The following is a 20,527-nucleotide window of genomic DNA, read 5'->3' as shown; positions in this document are numbered from 1 at the left end:
TACAGGACCTGTAGTTCTTAGTGTTTATTCACAGCTCTATTGCCAGGATCTGACAAATGGACATACAAGTTTTCTCTACTATGAGATATTTGAATTCTTGAATCTTCAAATGGTATGTACTCTATCATGTAAGACCATTCAGTCTGTGAAGTAGGATTCCATTTTTCTGAATGTAAAACAAAGGACGATAATAACTCACCGAGAGCTGGCTCACACATTCTTCCTGGACCTGCTTCAGCATACGTTTTTGCTCAGTAAGGAGTTGCTCCCTCTTAGTCAAATGGGCCTCTAGCTCCACTAGTCGAGCACGGGCTGCTTCCAGTGCAGCCGACTTTTGTTCCAAAAGCTCACGAACATCTACAAAAGAAAAACAAACAAGAAATAATGTTTTAGACTTAATGGAGAAATGGATCAGATGCCAATACTTACCTTTAGGCTGACTAATCAGAAATCACACTTTACTGTGGATATTAAATATGAACAGTTCTTCCCTAACGTCTGAATTTCGAAATCTGTTGGCTATTGTGCATCCCTTTAATGCTTTTAGAAAACCTCATCTCTGTTGCTTGTATGTGACCTCCTTGATGTTTGTTTATAACCCATGATTCAATTCTGTAAACAAGAGTTGTAACTGCCATTGTTTTATAAGATTTCAATCTTGTTTCTTTCATCATTTTATTTTTTTGGACTACTGTTCACAGTTCCACGTACAGTGCCAAACTTTGCTAATTTCTTCTCTATGTCTTTGTCATAGTCACATGTTGTTGTTGTAGTGGTCTTCAGTCCTGAGACTGGTTTGATGCAGCTCTCCATGCTACTCTATCCTGTGCAAGCTTCTTCATCTCCCAGTAGCTACTGCAACCTACATCCTTCTGAATCTACTTAGTGTATTCATCTCTTGGTCTCCCTCTACGATTTTTACCCTCCACACTGCCCTCCAATACTAAATTGGTGATCCGTTGATGCCTCAGAACATGTCCTACCAACCGATCCCTTCTTCTGGTCAAGTTGTGCCACAAACTTCTCTTCTCCTCAATCCTATTCAATACTTCCTCATTAGTTATGTGGTCTACCCATCTAATCTTCAGCATTCTTCTGTAGCACCACATTTCGAAAGCTTCTATTCTCTTCTTGTCCAAACTATTTATCGTCCATGTTTCACTTCCATACATGGCAGTACGCCAGACAAATACTTTCAGAAATGACTTCCTGACACTTAAATCTATACTCGATGTTAACAAATTTCTCTTCTTCAGAAACGTTTTCCTTGCCATTGCCAGTCTACATTTTATATCCTCTCTACTTCGACCATCATCAGTTATTTTGCTCCCCAAATAGCAAAACTCCTTTACTACTTTAAGCGTCTCATTTCCTAATCTAATTCCCGCAGCATCAACCGATGTAATTCGACTACATTCCATTATCCTCGTTTTGTTTTTGTTGATGTTCATCTTATATCCTCCTTTCAAGACACTGTCCATTCCATTCAACTGCTCTTCCAAGTCCTTTGCTGTCTCTGACAGAATTACAATGTCATCGGCAAACCTCAAAGTTTTTATTTCTTCTCCATGGATTTTAATACCTACTCCGAATTTTTCTTTTGTTTCCTTTACTGCTTGCTCAATATACAGATTGAATAACATCGGGGAGAGGCTACAACCCTGTCTTACGCCCTTCCCAACCACTGCCATCTGGTTTCTGTACAAATTGTAAATAGCCTTTCGCTCCCTGTATTTTACCCCTGCCACCTTTAGAATTTGAAAGAGAGTATTCCAGTCAACATTGTCAAAAGCTTTCTCTAAGTCTACAAATGCTAGAAACGTAGGTTTGCCTTTCCTTAATCTTTCTTCTAAGATAAGTCGTAAGGTCAGTATTGCCTCACGTGTTCCAGTGTTTCTACGGAATCCAAACTGATCTTCCCCGAGGTCGGCTTCTACTAGTTTTTCCATTTGCCTGTAAAGAATTCGTGTTAGTATTTTGCAGCTGTGGCTTATTAAACTGATTGTTCGGTAATTTTCACATCTGTTAACACCTGCTTTCTTTGGGATTGGAATCATTATATTCTTCTTGAAATCTGAGGGTATTTCGCCTGTTTCATACATCTTGCTCACCAGATGATAGAGTTTTGACAGGACTGGCTCTCCCAAGGCCATCAGTAGTTCCAATGGAATGTTGCCTACTCCGGGGGCCTTGTTCCGACTCAGGTCTTTCAGTGCTCTGTCAAACTCTTCATGCAGTATCATATCTCCCATTTCATCTTCATCTACATCCTCTCCCATTTCCATAATATTGCCTTCAAGTACATCGCCCTTGTATAGACCCTCTATATACTCCTTCCACCTTTCTGCTTTCCCTTCTTTGCTTAGAACTGGGTTTCCATCTGAGCTCTTGATGTTCATACAAGTGGTTCTCTTATCTCCAAAGGTCTCTCTAATTTTCCTGTAGGCAGTATCTATCTTACCCCTACTGAGATAAGCCTCTACATCCTTACATTTGTCCTCTAGCCATCCCTGCTTAGCCGTTTTGCACTTCCTGTCGATCTCATTTTTGAGACGTTTGTATTCCTTTTTGCCTGCTTCATTTACTGCATTTTTATATTTTCTCCTTTCATCAATTAAATTCAATATTTCTTCTGTTACCCAAGGATTTCTACTAGCCCTCATCTTTTTACCTACTTGATCCTCTGCTGCCTTCACTACTTCAACCCTCAAAGCTACCCATTCTTCTTCTACTGTATTTCTTTCCCTCATTCCTGACAATTGTTCCCTTATGCTCTCCCTGTAACTCTGTAAAACCTCTGGTTCTTTCAGTTTATCCAGGTCCCATCTCCTTAAATTCCCACCTTTTTGCAGTTTCTTCAGTTTTAATCTACAGTTCATAACTAATAGATTGCGGTCAGAGTCCACATCTGCCCCTGGAAATGTCTTACAATTTAAAACCTGGTTCCTAAATCTCTTTCTTACCATTATATAATCTATCTGATACCTTCTAGTATCTCCAGGGTTCTTCCATGTATACAACCTTCTTTTATGATTCTTGAACCGAGTGTTAGCTATGATTAAGTTATGCCCTGTGCAAAATTCTACCAGACGGCTTCCTCTTTCATTTCTTACCCCTAATCCATATTCACCTACTATGTTTCCTTCTCTCCCTTTTCCTACTCTCGAATTCCAGTCACCCATGACTGTTAAATTTTCGTCTCCCTTCACTATCTGAATAATATCTTTCATCTCATCATACATTTCATTAATTTCTTCGTCATCTGCAGAGCTAGTTGGCATATAAACTTGTACTACTGTAGTAGGTGTGGGCTTCGTATCTATCTTGGCCACAACAATGCGTTCACTGTGCTGTTTGTAGTAGCTTACCCGCATTCCTATTTTCCTATTCATTATTAAACCCACTCCTGCATTACCCCTATTTGATTTTGTGTTTATAACCCTGTAGTCACCTGACCAGAAGTCTTGTTCCTCCTGCCACTGAACTTCACTAATTCCCACTATATCTAACTTTAACCTATCCATTTCCCTTTTTAAATTTTCTAACCTACCTGCCCGATTAAGGGATCTGACATTCCACGCTCCGATCCGTAGAACGCCAGTTTTCTTTCTCCTGATAACAACGTCCTCTTGAGTAGTCCCCGCCCGGAGATCCGAATGGGGGACTATTTTACCTCCGGAATATTTTACCCAAGAGGACACCATCATCATTTAATCATACAGTAAAGCTGCATGCCCTCGGAAAAAATTACGGCTGTAGTTTCCCCTTGCTTTCAGCCGTTCGCAGTACCAGCACAGCAAGGCCGTTTTGGTTAATGTTACAAGGCCAAATCAGTCAATCATCCAGACTGTTGCCCCTGCAACTACTGAAAAGGCTGCTGCTCCTCTTCAGGAACCACACGTTTGTCTGGCCTCTCAACAGATACCCCTCCGTTGTGGTTGTACCTACGGCACGGCTATCTGTCTCGCTGAGGCACGCAAGCCTCCCCACCAACGGCAAGGTCCATGGTTCACGGTTCATGTCTTTGTCATAGTCACATGTGACGTCAAAACCTAAATAGCTAAAAGGATTCATTCATTCTATTGTTGATCACAATTTTTGTCTGTATTCCATATTTCACACTGAAAGCCACCGATTTTATCTTCTTTTCTCAAATCATCAAATGGCACTCTTCACAAATCTTATCTAATAAATGTATTCTCCTTGTAGGTCACCACCAGTGTGGCGTCGTCTACATATAAAAGACAATTCATGAAAGAATTACTGTTAATAGTAATTCCCTCATAAAAATCTCCTATTTCCAAATTACATTGCCTAAATAAATGTTAAAAAGAGTGGGTGAAATGCTGCACCCTTATCGTACTCCTTCATTTGTGGCTACAGGCTGTGTTTGAATATCATTTATGTCAAATTGCAATTGTTTGCCAAACAGGCTTTTTAAAATGTTTACTGGGTGTTGTCTTATCCTCATAATTCTCCACAGTTCTTTTCTATTAATATCACTGAATGCCTTAATGAAATCAATTAATGATAAATGGGTTTCCCTACTATAATCACTATTTTCAGTTATTTGTTTTATTTGTTTTACTGAAGACACTGCATCTGTTATCGATCTGCCCCAGTGAAATTCCATTTGGTCCTCACCTAATAAACACTTAGCTATAGCTTTTAACCGCTATTCTTGTGTATATTTTGTAAGCAGTGTCAAGTAAGCCAATTCCTCTATAGTTCTTGCAGCTACTGCAGTCTCCTTTTTTAAATAGTGACATCATCTTTTCTTGTGACCATGCTTCTAGAGTAGCTCCCTTTCTCTAGCATGCATTACATAAATTTAGTAATCTCTTTAGTAGTGTAGGGTGCCTCCATATTTTAGCAATTCAGTATTTAATTAAATGATGCCACATGAGGCTTCTTACAACTAAATTAAATACAGGAATCTGTTTAGATTCACATCTAAAAACTCGTTTGTTCACCGTTTATGATCTTCGATGTTCTGAAAATTAACTCTGATCCATTGTAGTTGATTTAAAACACATCTACTGATCACTTATTTAAACACACACTAGCTGTGAATGTAGAAGTTATGGGTAAACATACCACAGATTTCCTGGGCATACGAGTTATAGGCAAGCTTGCTGGCATCTTCAGCTGGAACTAGGGGAAGAGATGCAGCTGCCTGCCGGTACTTAAGCTGAAGCTCCCCCATCAGGGCTAGCTCACTCTGGGCTCGCTCCAATTCCACTCGCAGCACTGTGCCGACACTAGCTTCATGGGCAACCTGCTCCATTTCTTGCTGCACCGACAACAGGCATGCCTCTGCCGCTTCTCGCTCCTGCACATTAGTTTTGATTTTCTATAGCTCTATTACTTCTTATCTTGTAACTGACAATTGTGAAAGTTTGTTTCATAAAATACAGCAGCCTCCATTTAATGTGAATCGAAGAACTTATTTGGTAACAAGAGTGGAAACTGATTACTATTTTATGTACAAAAGGAAGAATGACTATTTGTGGGAAATGTCTTATTACGCAAGAAATAAGAGTAAACTACAACAAGGCTAATAGTGTGGTTGATAGTGTTGCGGGGAAGACAAATGCAGCCACGAAGTGCAACAGATCTAATTTTAAATGTGTATTACAAACTGGCATTCAGTGTGTATCCACAACACAGTTTTGTTTAGTTTTCTGCATGTTAAATGGATCATAATCATGACAATTTACTGCAATGTGGAACACACTTTACAAATGAGATACTTTTGTGTGTGAAACATGGCTACATGCTGGGCACTTACAGAGCTCGACCTTTAAAAATTTTAATGTACAACATAAAATTAAGGAATGTAATCAAACTACATACACTGTCTACTATGGCATTCTCTGTGTACTTGTACTAGGAGGAGTTGTTAAGAAGAAATTATTTCAATTTCTTTTTAACTCTTTCATGATAAACCAGCATCTTTAATTCACAAGGGAGGTAGTCAGATATTTTTTTAGTTGCATACTTTGTCCCTTTCTGTGCAAGATTAGGACTCAGTCATGAATAATCAAGGCTACTTTAGTCCCTGGCAATATAATTACAAATGTTACTATTTCCAAATTGTGCCCAATTCTTCAAAACAAACTCCATAAGAGTGTACACATATTGTGAGGCTGTTAGTATGATAAAATTTTTAAATAGCTACCAACAAGAAGTTCTAGATATCTTCTCAGCACATTTCCGGGCAATGAATACTTTATGCCCCAAAAAATTATTCAATGTGATATCAATGAATGAAACTATGCAAAATAAGCTGATTCTCATGTCCCCAATGCTGTATTGTTATTGACGATGACGTCTTGTTGTGTACAAAAGACTATTTACCGAGAACTGACCAATAATGCTTCTGAATATTTTGTTTGAATATTGTTACGTTGGTGCAGGTGTGTTGGGCTTGATTATGATGCTTGCATCATCAGCAAAATGCACTATTTCTGCTTATCAGTTTAAGACAGAAGAACATTTACATATACAAATAACAGGAGTAGACCTAGAATTGAACACTGTGGAACTCAAGAAGTAATTTGTTCCCATTCAAAATGAATGACCCTTTGATTCCTGTCAGTTAAAAATGAAGTTAACCATATATTCACTGTACTATGAAAGCCATTAACTTTGTACAACTCACAACATTCTTTTGGACAGACAGTCAGTTGACTCAGACAGGACACACACACACACACACACACACACACACACACACACACACACACACACAAAACCTCCACTGTGAAAAGGTTTGCCATTCATCTGTTTTATTAAAGTGTCTGTGAAATAATGAATGGTTTTTTCAGAGGAGAGTTCCTTCCCCAAGGAAGAGAGAGGGATAGAATGGGTAAGGTTCAAAAGAAAAGGCACATCCGAAGGGCAGGTGGACCCCTGTCATCCTGGGATCTGAGTGGCCTCCCTTTCCCAAAAAACTTCCATATTGGTAGTACTTAACATTTAACCTCTTAAAGGTAAGTACTGTCCAGAAATTGTGTCTTATTTCTTTTGTATACTCATAGTTCTCTCTTTCCATTAGAAGATACTTTAATGCCTTTTGTTATACATGGTTTCTTCGATACACCAATGGTGCCACACATCACTTTTTCATTGGACAGCTGCAATTAAAAGTGGAGATAATTTGCAGGGTCTTCTATAGGTGACTAGTGTGATGTCGTTAACTATTGTAATGGTTTTCTTATCTAACACACAATTTAGAGCTGCCTTGTTGTCTATGACAGTAAATTGGCTATCATGGTCTGACAAGCCATTAAAGACTTTATAGACACTCACCTTGTTGAATATGTCATCACTTACAAAAATGTGCTGTTCTATTAAGATGCTACAACCCTGCACAATTCTGGTTTGCAATTTTACAAATGGGATTAGACTGTAGTTTACCTGAATGAGATTTTCACTCTGCAACGGAGTGTGCGCTGATATGAAACTTCCTGGCAGATTAAAACTGTGTGCCCGACTGAGACTCGAACTCGAGACCCCCATGCCTTTCACGGGCAAGTCTGGAAGGTAGGAGAAGTAAAGCTGTGAAGACCGGGCGTGAGTCGTGCTTCGGTAGCTCAGTTGGTAGAGCACTTGCCCACGAAAGGCAAAGGTCCCGAGTTCGAGTCTCGGTCGGGCACACAGTTTTAATTTGCCAGGAAGTTTCTTGTAGTTTACCTCATTTAAGCAGACATGTGACATAATAGGATATCAATTATTTCTAAGAATTTCTGAAAATTTCCTAGTGTAGATTTATAAGGAATAATAATTATGCTGCTATGCAGTATGACTTCATATGCAAAAGTTTCTATGCAGTGTTCTGTGCAAAACTACTTCCGTTTAGAGTTCGAATGTGTCAGTGTTTTTCATATATGAGACAACTTCTCGTCTTCCCATACAGCTTCTGCAATTGGATACTCCTAATCTATAATCTTTTATATGACATTTCTATTCCCGTACTCACACGGTCTTCAGGGAGGCAAATATCAACTAAATTTTGATATCCTAGAATGTCAAGGTAAGTAATAATGATATTAAGTCTCTAAATAATATTATGTCTCTAAATGTACTCTCAAATTTTCTATTTTTGCAGTGCAAGGAACTTTAGTTATTTTAATCCCTTTCATTATTGGCTGTCTGAATGTAGAGGTTAGCATGAAATAAAAGCCTTTCTCACATAGCAATTACAGGAATTTTGTTATTTGCAACTGTGGCTTCCCTTCTCCTCTCAGCTAACAAATCTTTTGATCTCTCTCCCCTTTCTATTAAGATGCTTACTGCATTAGCACCTCACAACAGAAATAACCAGGGCAGCTCCAATGTGAGCTCTCTCTGAAGCACACAGCAACCCTCCTGGTTCCCAGGTAACTCTCTGTACAGCTTTTTAAAGCTAAGGCTGATCATGCCACTAAAAAACTTCAATGTGACTCAGTTTTCTGAACTCAGCTGCTGCTCTTAGTGTGTCCAGGTCTATACCTCACATCACTGATCAGGCTGTTACCTGCTCCCTACTATCAATACCTGAACTTCATTCAAATCCCTAGTTAATGCCTTACTGTTATCTATGACATGGCAAAGTTTTGCAGTTAGTTTCGAAATACTATGACCTGTAACACTGGGTCCTCACTTTTGCTGAAAAAGAATAATCCCACTATCACAGACAAGATTAGCAATAGTCCTCAGCTTCACATTGCCTCATACGGTGGCCAGCTGTTAAGTTAATATAAATGCTTTGAGTTCTGATTACTTGCCAACTGTTTGGACTTTACCTGGCACAGAGGAAGAATCATGCTGGATCTCCTCTGGACAGAGATGGGGAAAAAAAAAAAAAAAAAAAAAAAAAAAAAAAAAAAAAAATCAGGAAAGTCAACTGGAATAAATATGTTGTCAGATTATAAGTGAGCCTCCCACAATTGGAGATATTCGAAGATCTAATTTCCGACCACTCCAAGCTAACATAGTGTATTACTAAGGCTGCCACAATGGCAACTCCTCAGCAGAAGTTATTTTGGATTACAGAGCCAGTCTTGTATGGTGGGATACCGAATGTCAAATAGCCAGCAGTGAATGTAAAGAAGTACAGAGAAAATACAAGAGACACAGTATCTAATGAAACTACAGTGGCATGCAAAAAATACAAGCAAAAACTAAAACAGTTTTTGAAATATAAGAGGAAAAGTAGAAGAAACAGCTGCAACTCGGACACTATGATATAAAGTGTGTGGAAGAAGGTGAAGAGCTATATCTCACCATTACAATTAACTGTCTGCAAGTAGTCGTGTGAAACTGTTGTTACAAAAGCAGACCTCCCTCTATCAAACACCCACCTAGTACAGAGAATCCAAATTCCAGTCAGACTCACTCCCTTCTACAGCCCTTCTTAATGGCTCATCTGCAGAGAGCTTTCTTCTCTGCTAAAAACAATGTTTCCCACTCAGACACTATCCACTAAAATAGCTATCATTTCTGCCATATGAATAACACAACCTACTCCATATTTGCAATGAAATGTGGTCTGAACATTACAACAATGAGTCCCTAAAGATAGACATGATAATACCTGTGTTCATACCAGAGAAGAATCACGATTTGGTGGCATTGTACCAACCAATAATATCACTATAATGTCCCTGCAAAGTGTTGGAAGGAATGGTCAAATTCCAGTTAGTGTACTGGTTTCAAACCATGACCTATTCCCTAGTAATCAAGTGGGTTGGTGCAAATGGAAAGATACAGATGATGTTCTCCTGCATCAAATTTGTGACGAAGCCCAATGATGTTCTCCTGCGTCTAATTTGTGACGAAGCCCAAACACACATCTAGTAGGTTTGTTTCTGGACCTGAGCAGCACCTAAGATACTGTAGTACTCCCAGTTCTAGCCACAAAACTAAAGAAACAACATGTACCTCACACATATACAGAACACTCGTTACCTTTTCTCTCTGATCAGGTGCTAGTAGTATTGCAGGACTGTAATAGGGATGGAAAAGGATTTTCTGTATGTTGGATGAGTGGCACGACACTAATTTGGGTGATATTAGTAGCATTTTGGGTAGGATATCCCTCATCTCAGGGTACAAGGAGAGAGTGTCCAAGCCCTGCTGAAAGATGTGCTTGATTTTTTCAAGGCCAGGGTGACAATGAGCGACCAGATGAAAGCTGGTCAGTGGTGTGGCTGCCACTTGTGGATGCCACATCTGTAGTGAAAAGCAGGAGTTGGTTGGTTGGTTGGTTGGTTTGAGGGATAAAGGGACCAAACTACAAGGTCATCAGTCCCTTGTTCCTGACGCAAACAAGGCTCAGGGCAAAACAAAAAGGGGGAAAAGGAATATGGAACCACACTTAAAAGGAAAATGAATGGCATGAACTAGAAATGGGGAAGACATACACCATAAGGAAAAGTAGAAAAGGCATTAAAACCATAGTGCAGATGGTCTGGGCTGGGTGATCACAAAATAAAAGGGGATGAGCCAGCCACTCTGCAACACTTTAAAATGTTCACCACAAAAGGCAAGGCGATATGAACACATGCAGGGAGAAGACGAACGAATGCAAACAAAGGGTGACAGATTTAAAAGGGAGGGAGGGAGGAGTCCCCAGAAAGGAGGCCAAACACCTGCCCTTAGATGGTATGACAAAAACCCCATTCATGAATAAAACATAAAACTAAATCTGCCCTTGAGGCATCGTCACCCGACAAGGGTAGGGTGCTGGGAAGATTAAATGTCCGCCGTAGAGCAGCTAAAAGTGGGCAGTCAAGCAAGATGTGCACGACAGTCAGAAGGGAGCCACAGCGACACCGAGGTGGGTCCTCACGATGGAGGAGGTAGCCATGTGTTAGCCATGTATGGTCAATGCGGAGCCGACAAAGGACAACCGATTCACTGCAAGTGGCTCGCGCGGATGACTGCCAAACATTCATTGTCTCCTTGATAGCACGGATTTTATTTGGTGTGCTCAGGTTGCGCCATTCAGTGTCCCAAATCGCGAAAACTTTGCGTCGGAAGGCTGCTCGAAAATTGGTCTCCGGAAGGCCAATGTCCAGAGATTGTTTACTGGTGGCCTGTTTGGCCAGGCGGTCAACATGTTCATTGCCCGGTATCCCAACATGGCCTGGGGTCCAAATGAAGGTCACTGAGCAGCCACTCCTGTAGAGGGCATAAAGAGACTCCTGGATTAACAGTACCAAAGGATGCCCAGGGAAGCACTGGTCGAGGGCTTGTAGGCTGCTTAAGGAGTCACTACAAATGACAAAAGGACTCACCAGAGCACGAGTGGATATGTTCGAGAGCGTGATAGATGGCAACCAGCTCTGCAGCGAATACACTGCAGCCAACCAGGAAGGAGCGTTGTTCCTTATGGTCAACATGTAAACAAAGCCAACAAGACCGTTGACCAGTGATCCATCAGCATAGATGATGTCTGAGCCCCCAAACTCGCCAAGAACAGAGAAAATTCCGGCTGAGGACCTCAGATGGGACTGAGCCTTTGGGGCCAAGCAATAGGTGCAGCCAAAGCTGTGGCCAAGGTATTGATCATGGAGGGGTACGGAAGTGAGTCTGCAGGAAAGGTGGTAGGGGGGAGGCGTCGAGGTCAGAAAGAAGTGACCGGACACAGACAGCGAAGGGATTCCTAATTCTGGGCAACCGTTGCGGGAGATGGACCGCCGTGTTGGGGAAAAGAAGATGGTTATTTGGGTGGCAAGGTGAACTATGGATGTGTGCGGTATAGGTTGCAAGCAATAGTTGCCGCCGGAGCCACAATGGAGGAACACCAGCTTCTACAATGAGGCTGTTCACGGGGCTAGATCGAAAGGCTCCCATAGTGAGGCGAACTCCACAGTGGTGGACAGGATCTAGTAGACTCAGTACAGAAGGGGCAGCTGAACCATACACCACGCTTCTATAATCAACACGGGACTGTACAATGGCTTGGTACAGCCGCAATAGTGTACGGCGATCAGCAACCCAGTCGGTGTGGATCAGGCATCGAATTAGATTAAGATGTCGCCAGCACTTGTCTTTAAGCTGACTAATATGGGGAAGCCAACTTAAGTGGGCATCGAAGACCAGTCCCAGAGAGTGGTAAGTCTCCACTACGTCTAGTAGTTGGTCATCGAGGTAAAGTTCGGGATGGGGGCGGACGGTACGAAGGGGACAGAAGTGCATCACACAAGTTATGGTGGCCGAAAACTGGACGCCGCAGTTGAGGACCCATGACTGCGTCTTCTGTATAGCTCCCTGCAGACGGCGTTCAGCTACAACAGCAGAAGAGGAGCAGAAAGAAATACAAAAATCATCAGCGTATAGGAGGGGAGAGACTGACGATACTACTGCTACTGCAAGACTATTGACAGCAATTAGAAAGAGTGGGACCCTCAGGACAGAGCTCTGCGGGACCCCATTCTCTTGTGTATGGGGTGCGCTATGGGAAGGATCAATGCGAACTCTGAAAGTGTGGTAGGATAAAAAGTTCTGTATAAAAATCGGGAGTGGGCCCCGAAGACCCCACTCACGCAGAGTAGTGAGAATGTGGTGTCGCCAAGTAGTACCGTAGGCCTTTGTGAGATCGAAAAAGATGGCGGTGAGGTGTTGTCGCCGGGAAAAGGCTGACCGAATGACAGACTCTACAGGTACACCAAATTGTCAATGGTGGAGCGTCCTTGGCTAGAACCACCCTGGGATGGGGCCAGAAGGTCCCGGGACTCGAGGAGCCAGCATAACCACCAGCTCACCATACGTTCCAGCAGCTTGCACAGGGCATTGGTGAGGCTGATGGGGCAATAGCTGTCAACATCTGGTGGGTTCTTCCTGGGCTTTAGCAACGGAATGATGACTTTTCCTGCTATTGCGATGGGAATTTGCCTTCGCACCAAATGCGGTTCAAGACAGCCAGGAGCTGGAGTTGGGAATCCAGTGACAGATATTTCAGCATTTGCGAATGGATGCGATCTGGGCCAGGGGATGTGTCAGGACAGTCAGCAAGGGCACTAAGGAATTCCCACTCATGAAAAGGAGCGTTGTAAGGCTCAAGGTGGCGTGGAGCAAAAGAGGTGGTGTCGCTCCACCCTCTGTTTGAGGAGACGAAAGGTGGGATGGTAATTCTCTGACGCAGAGATGTGAGCATAATGCACAGCAAGATGTTCTGCAATTACGTCAGGATCAGTGGATACAGCTCCATTTGAAGAAATGCCAGGTACTCCTGCTTGGTTCTGGTAGCCATAAAGTCGGCGGAGCTTGGTCCAAACCTGAGAGAGGGAGGTTCCTGTTCCAATGGTGGAGACACAGCGTTCCCAACACTCCTGCTTCTTTTGTTTGATGAGGAGGCGGGCCTGTGCTCGGAGCCATTTGAAGGCAATAAGGTTCTCCAGGGAGGGGTGGCACTTATGTCGTTGGAGGGCCCGCCTACTGTCTCTACTGGCCGAAGCGATTTCAGGTGACCACCAAGGTACTGACTTCCACTGGAGGCAACTGGAGGATTGAGGGATAGCCAATTCACCTGCAGCGACGATGGTAGTAGTGATGAAATGCATCACTTCAGCGATGGCAGCATGCGATGGATATACTATGTTGGTAGCGGATGTAAAGGTGTTCTAGTCAGCCTTGGGAAGAACCCACCTGGGCAGGCGTTGAGATGAGAGACGCTGTGGTAGGAACAGGAAAAGTGGAAAGTGGTCACTACCACACAAGTCGCCATGTGCTCTCCAGTGGATAGATGGCAGGAGACCAGGACTGCAAACCGATAGATCTATGGCTGAATATGTGCCATGTGCCACACTGAAATGTGTGGGGGCACCTGTGTTTAGGAGGCAAAGGTCGAGGCGAGTGAGGTGGTCCTCAACAACTCTGCCACAGCCATTAACCTTGGTTCCACCCCATAAAGGGTTATGGGCATTAAAATCACCCAGAAGGAGCAGGTGGGGGCAGTTCCGAAATGAGTAGAGCCAAAATATGGGGTGGTGCTTTACCATCTGGAGGGAGGTAGATGTTACAGATGGTAATTTCCTGTGGTGTCCTTACCCTGACAGCCACAGCTTCTAAAGGTGTTTGAAGGGGCACAGGTTCACTACAGACCAAGGTAAGGACGAAAATACATACGCCACCTGACAGTCTGTCACAGGCAGGAGGATTTTTGTAGTACCCCCAGTAGCCATGAAGGGTGGGGGTCCACATAGCACGAAACCAAGTCTCCTGAAGGACAATGCAAAAGGCAGGTGTACTGCTTAAGAGTTGACCTAAATCAGCCAAGTGGGAGAAAAAACTGCAGCAGCTCCAATGGAGAATGACGCTTTCTGTCGTGTGGGGCGGCATGGAGTGACCAAGGAGGCAAATTAGGCCTCAGAAGCACCTGTCGCCACTTGCTGAGTATTGGCATCCAGTACCATTGCATCCGAGGCATCGGCAAGATCCAGGTCCTCAGGGGACACCAGAATCTCCACCTTGTCCTCAGACGCAGAGCCATGGGGGAGTGCTAGTACAGGGGGCACTGGAGGCTCCTGTTTCTCAGCAGACTTTTTCTTTGAAGGTTTGTCCTCTCGCCGCTCCTTAGGGGCTTGCGGGGAGGGCTTCTCAGAAGTAGCTTCAGGGACAGACGAAGACCTTGAAGTCCTTCAATCAGCAGCCAGTGGCTCTTTCAGCCACTTGCTGGTGTCCGCTGGACTACTGGGGAGGATTGTAGAAGGTAGAGTCCCAAGGGACCCCTTCCACAGGAGAGTAGCCGGAGCAGACTGTTGCTTCTCTGGTGGGGAGGAGGGGACAAGTGTCCACGGCTTTTTGGGGGGCGATGCTCCCAAAGTAGAAGCTCTGGGAGTATTAGAAGAAGCCTTTCCCCCAAGCCAACTGGAGAGGAGAGGAAGAAGGGCGACCATGAGGGCCCACAGGAGCAGCCTTAAATGGTGGGCGGAACGGCGTCGTCGATGGCGACCCATTGTGGCAGTGGCGTAAGAAGAGACTATGGGAACAGGGTGTAGCCTTTCAAATTTTAGTTTAGCCTCACGGTAAGATAGCCTATCCAGGGTCTTGTACTCCATTATTTTACGCTCCTTTTGGAGTACTGGGCAGTACGGTGAGCAGGGGGAGTGGTGCTGTCCACAGTTCACACAGGTGGGAGGAGGTGCACATGGAGTATTCGGGTGAAGCGAATGCCCACAATCTCTACATGTGGCACTGGAAGGGCACTGAGAGGACATATGCCCAAATTTCCAACATGTACAGCACTGCGTAGGGGGAGGGACATAGAGTTTGACGTCACAGCGGTACACCATCACCTTGACCTTTTCAGGTAAGAAATCACCTTCGAAGGCCAAGATGAAGGCACCGCTGGCAACCCTGTTGTCTTTCGGTCCCTGTAAACGCGCCGTATGAAATGAACATCCCGCCGTTCTAAATTAGCACGTAGCTCGTCATAGGACTGTAACAGGAGGGCACGATGAAAAATAATGCCCTGGACCATATTGAGGCTTTTGTGGGGAGTGACCGAAACAGGGACTGGGTTGGGGATGCCGCCTGAATCAAAACCGAACCACTGCGCATTTTGGATAGTGCTGTCACTTCCCCAAACTTATCTTCAAAGTGCTCAACAAAAAACAGAGGCTTGGTTTCCAGAAAGGAGCACCCATCAGTTCTGCTGTAAACTAAATAACATGGCGAATAAGGATCCTGTCACTCTGAAGTCCTACGTTCCTCCCAAGTTGTGGCCGGGGAAGGGAACGATTTAGGGCCATACTTCTGCACATTTAAGTGAGCCCTCGAACGCTTAGAGACTGCTGGCGGCTGGCCACCAGCAAGAGAAGATGCGCTATGCTTCATTGTTTGTCATCCGTCCTGATGCCACCCACTCCGACCAGAAGCTCTCCCCACGGGCGCCACCCAGCCACAGCAAAGACCACCTGGCAGGATGGCCTTTGCCGGGAGTCTTGATGCCTCAGGGAGATAGGCATCTACTCCTTGGCATATGTGGGGAGGTAGCAACTCAGGTATCAGCAGTGCGATCCCTGTGTAGTCAGGGGGCTACCACCAAGAGGGTACATGATGACCTTACCACAACGGACTGGCTACCGTGCTGGATTTCGGGAGTCAAATATCTATTTGTATCGTGAGGGCGAAGATGGAAGCCCACAATGGAGGGAATGTATGCTACCCAGAACACGATGCAGCCAAAGTGGCCGGAAGCTCGGTGCAAGTCCAACTCCATGACAATATCGAGTGTGCTGGATCTTAAGGCAAGATGGATTTATGATGCACCAGGTAAGGCGTTCTTCCCCAAATGGTACGCACTAACAGAAAATTTTGAAAGTAGAGGTCAAACCTCTTAGCGGACCATCACATTAAGGCCGAAACGTTGGAGACTCCTTTTAGTCGCCTCTTACAACTGGCAGGAATACTGCGGGCCTATCCTTACCCCAGGACCCACAGGGAGGAAGCAGGAGTTGATGAAATATATGGATAATCTTATCAAAACCTTAACCAACATAGAATATCCTATACAGCTCAATAAACTAATCTCCTTTGTCATTTCCTCCTCAGACATCAATAAACCTGTGAACCAGCCACTGACCATTATTCCTCTGGTTGCCCAGTATTACCTGGCTTTGAAAAGCTCAACCATGGTTTTCACCATGGTTCTGACTACCTCTCATAGTACAGAGATGACTGACCAACAACAACAACAACAACCACCACCCCACTGCAGTCCAGTCACAGGCATTTCCTACACAATAGAAGGCAAGACCATGTGTAAAAGCAGCCGTATGATATATCAGCTATGCTACAATCACAGCACAGCATTCTGTATGGGCATGACAATTAACTAACTGTCTGCTCGCTTACATGACCACCACAAAACTATGGCAAACTACAAACATTATCATCCAGTTGCCAAACATGCTGCACACATCAACAAAAAACGACGTCAATAGCTGCTTCATTATGGCAGCCATTTGGATGCCCTTTCCAGCACAAGTTTCTCTGGACCATGCATGTGCATGTGGCTATTATCTCCCCCCTCTCCCCTCTCCACCCCACTCTCCTTCGCTCTCTCTACTGTCTTCCTTTTCATCTTCATTTTCCATTATGTTTTTCCCTCCCTCCCTTTTCACACTCTCCCTTACTTATGTTCTAACCTCTGAACTCCTTTTGTCTTGTTGTGCAGCCACTGAGTCATTTGTCAAAAGTCTTGCCTCACTGTATTCCGCTACCCTTCCTTGCTTCATGCCATCTTCCTTATCCCCTCCCCACCTCTGCCTGCCCCGCCAACTGCTTTCAATAAATAGCCCATCATATCTGATAAGCAAGAACCTAAACACACTAATTACAAATCTTCATACTTTCAACAAAAAGTAGACAATCAAAATTTGCATATTCTGGGAAGAGATATAAAAGACATACACATACCACCTAATGGTAAATGTATTTCACATTTGATGTCGCTGATCTATATACCAAAGTACCAGTACAGGTAACTACATAAATAATAAAATATAACATGTTAACGATAGGAAAATATCCATGGCTGAAACACTTGAAAGTGTTATCATTTGGAAACAGCACTATCACAAAATTATTTAGAATTTAACAAAATTTATACCCAAGCAGATGAAGTAGCTATGGGTAATAGTGTAGCAGGCACATTAACTGATATTTTTCTAAGGTCTTTGGAAGAGAAATTCTTTAACTGAGATTGGCCTATTCTCAACCAAACTTTATACTATTTTAGGTATGTAGACGATACCTTAATGTTAGTAGATGGCAGCCATGCAGATATCAAAAACTCAACCAACAGCACCCTAAAATTAAATTCACTACAGATATTGAGAAAGACAATATCCTTAACTATCTAGACCTCACAAATGGCAAAAATAATGATCGCCACACATTTGATATCTATAGAAAGATGCCACTTCTGACAACTGACAATATTATAAATGCCAGTTCCTGTCATTTAATGGCCCATAAACTAGCATTTTCCATTCAATGATTAATAGATTAAATAACCAACAGTTAGAAAAACCAGCAACTCAGAAAGGACCTAACACACTTTATTATACAGGGTGTTACAAAAAAGTACGGCCAAACTTTCAGGAAACATTCCTCACACACAAAGAAAGAAAATATGTTATGTGGACATGTGTCCGGAAACGCTTACATTCGATGTTAGAGCTCATTTTATTACTTCTCTTCAAATCACATTAATCATGGAATGGAAACACACAGCAACAGAACATACTAGCGTGACTTAAAACACTTTGTTACAGGAAATGTTCAAAATGTTCTCCGTTAGCGAGAATACATGCATCCACCCTCAGTCGCATGGAATCCCTGATGTGCTGATGCAGCCCTGGAGAATGTATCACAGCCGTCCACAATACGAGCACGAAGAGTCTATACATTTGGTACTGGGGTTGCGTAGACAAGAGCTTTCAAATGCCCCCCCCCCCCCCCCCCCCAAATAAATGAAAGTCAAGAGGGTTGAGGTCAGGAGAGCGTGGAGGCCATGGAATTGGTCTGCCTCTACCAATCCATCGGCCGCCGAATCTGTTGTTGAGAAGCGTACGAACACTTCGACTGAAATGTGCAGGAACTCCATCGTGCATGAACCACATGTTGTGTCATACTTGTAAAGGCACATGTTCTAGCAGCACAGGTAGAGTATCCAGTATGAAGTCATGATAACATGCTCCATTGAGCGTAGGTGGAAGAACACACTGACGAAACTTAAATGAGCTCTAACATGGAAATTAAGCGTTTCCGGACACATGTCCACATAACATCTTTTCTTTATTTGTGTGTGAGGAATGTTTCCTGAAAGTTTGGCCGTACCTTTTTGTAACACCCTGTATAGCCTACACAAACTGATTTTGACCCAACATAGCCACAAAATTATACTACAAATGTAAAACACCGAAGCAGAGCATAATACATAGTGAGATGTGCCTAATCCGAGAAACGTCACCGATACAGAAAATAAGATATGTACCAGTAGTCTACCTTGGTAGAATCTCCAATGGAATTAATGCACTTTCAAAGCCACAAATATTCAACTAGCCTTTTGAATCAATAACAATCTTTCAGTAAAATTACGTTCCGCCACCACTAGAACATCGAAATACGATAACCCAGAATATATAAAATCACATGTGGCAGCTGTAATAGCTTTTACATTGGCCAAACAGGAAGAAATTTTAACATGATATATAAAGAACATGTTAGAGAGAGTGAATATAATCAATTGACCTTCTTTCTATATATGAAAACTCAAAATCACAATGCTGATACGATCGAAAATGCACTACAGATTCTGCATAGAATACGGAAAGATTTGATGAACATTCTTGAAGAATTAGAAATCTATATGTACTCAAGAAAATACCCACAACAAATATTAAATGTTACAAAGGTGAGCGGTTACCTTTGCCTTATTTTACATGTTATTCCTGTAATAATGAATTTTACAATAGACTGTCCAATGTATAATGAAACAAGAAGACACATCTTAAAAAAATGGTATTAAATAGTAAAAAAAAATCTGGTGCAATGGTGAACTTTGTAAATAATGTGGTTTGCTCAAATAATGCACAATGGATAGGATCTGGTTACGGGGTAGGAGAGCACACAGGTATTGGTCTCCTGAAAACCGAGAAAGCAAAACTATTAACTAATGTACACATTTGGAAGTAAAAATTTGAAAGACAGATTATAAGAACAGTTCAATGATCTCTACATTAGTTGTTCAACTGTGTAACAATGGATGGTTAATTAAAAATAAGTAAAAAATGCAGAATACATCTACACAGAATCATGACCCACCTGTAGGGGAAAAGAAAAATCTACTACTATGACAAATTCTACCTTGAACTGAATATAGCTCAATTTATGTTTTGAGAAATTAGCATTTTATATACAACTACTGTGGTATATTTTACTAATAGTTTGTGCCCAAACACATTACACAATATGATATGAAGAAGTTTGTAATGTAACTGGTACCAACCTACCTTCACTACTACAGCATTTTGTTCCCGCGACTGTTTCAGTTCTTCTTGTAATAAACCATTTTCAGTCTTTAGTGTTTTGATTTCTTTTTGTACAGCATTATACTGAAAGAGAGAAAATCAGTCTCAATGAACAAGTGATTCCTTAACTTTGAAATTTATATGTGGGAGGCCCTAGAACTCACCTTTGTCTGCCAATGATTTACAGCTTCTTGTAATGCGTGCTCTCTGTCACTTGCTTCACCCTTCGCACTTTGAAGCTCATTACGCAAATTTTCTTTGTCCTTCTGCAGGAGTGATAGCTGCTCTTTCTGTAAACAATAGAATTAGTACAATATTATCAACATTGCACCTCAGAGCACGAAGACCAGTGCCATCATATGGGGTGAAGTTGACCGATTTGACTTTAAATGTAAACCAATAAAATTAATACATTGATTTTTCTTTCAGAACATAGGTACTGAGTTATTATAATAAATTTTTTGGTCTTTATTATCTTTTGCTCTAAGAGATGTGTG

General features: G+C 42.6%; 1 protein-coding gene across 1 annotated transcript in view; it reads right to left on the bottom strand.

Moving 5' to 3' along the window:
* Positions 1-20,527, bottom strand: part of LOC124795679 (hamartin) — a 236,520-nt gene that overhangs the window by 34,593 nt on the left and 181,400 nt on the right. The window contains exons 15-18 of the mRNA XM_047259760.1: positions 20,195-20,320; positions 20,013-20,114; positions 5,098-5,332; positions 200-357 (exon numbers count right to left, since the gene is read on the bottom strand). Coding sequence (XP_047115716.1) covers positions 200-357; positions 5,098-5,332; positions 20,013-20,114; positions 20,195-20,320 — 621 coding nt within the window. The remainder of the gene's footprint in view (positions 1-199; positions 358-5,097; positions 5,333-20,012; positions 20,115-20,194; positions 20,321-20,527) is intronic.

Source organism: Schistocerca piceifrons, chromosome 4 (genome assembly GCF_021461385.2).
Source record: "Schistocerca piceifrons isolate TAMUIC-IGC-003096 chromosome 4, iqSchPice1.1, whole genome shotgun sequence".
Taxonomy (NCBI): Eukaryota; Metazoa; Arthropoda; class Insecta; order Orthoptera; family Acrididae; genus Schistocerca; species Schistocerca piceifrons.
This window is presented reverse-complemented; position numbering and strand designations above follow the sequence as displayed.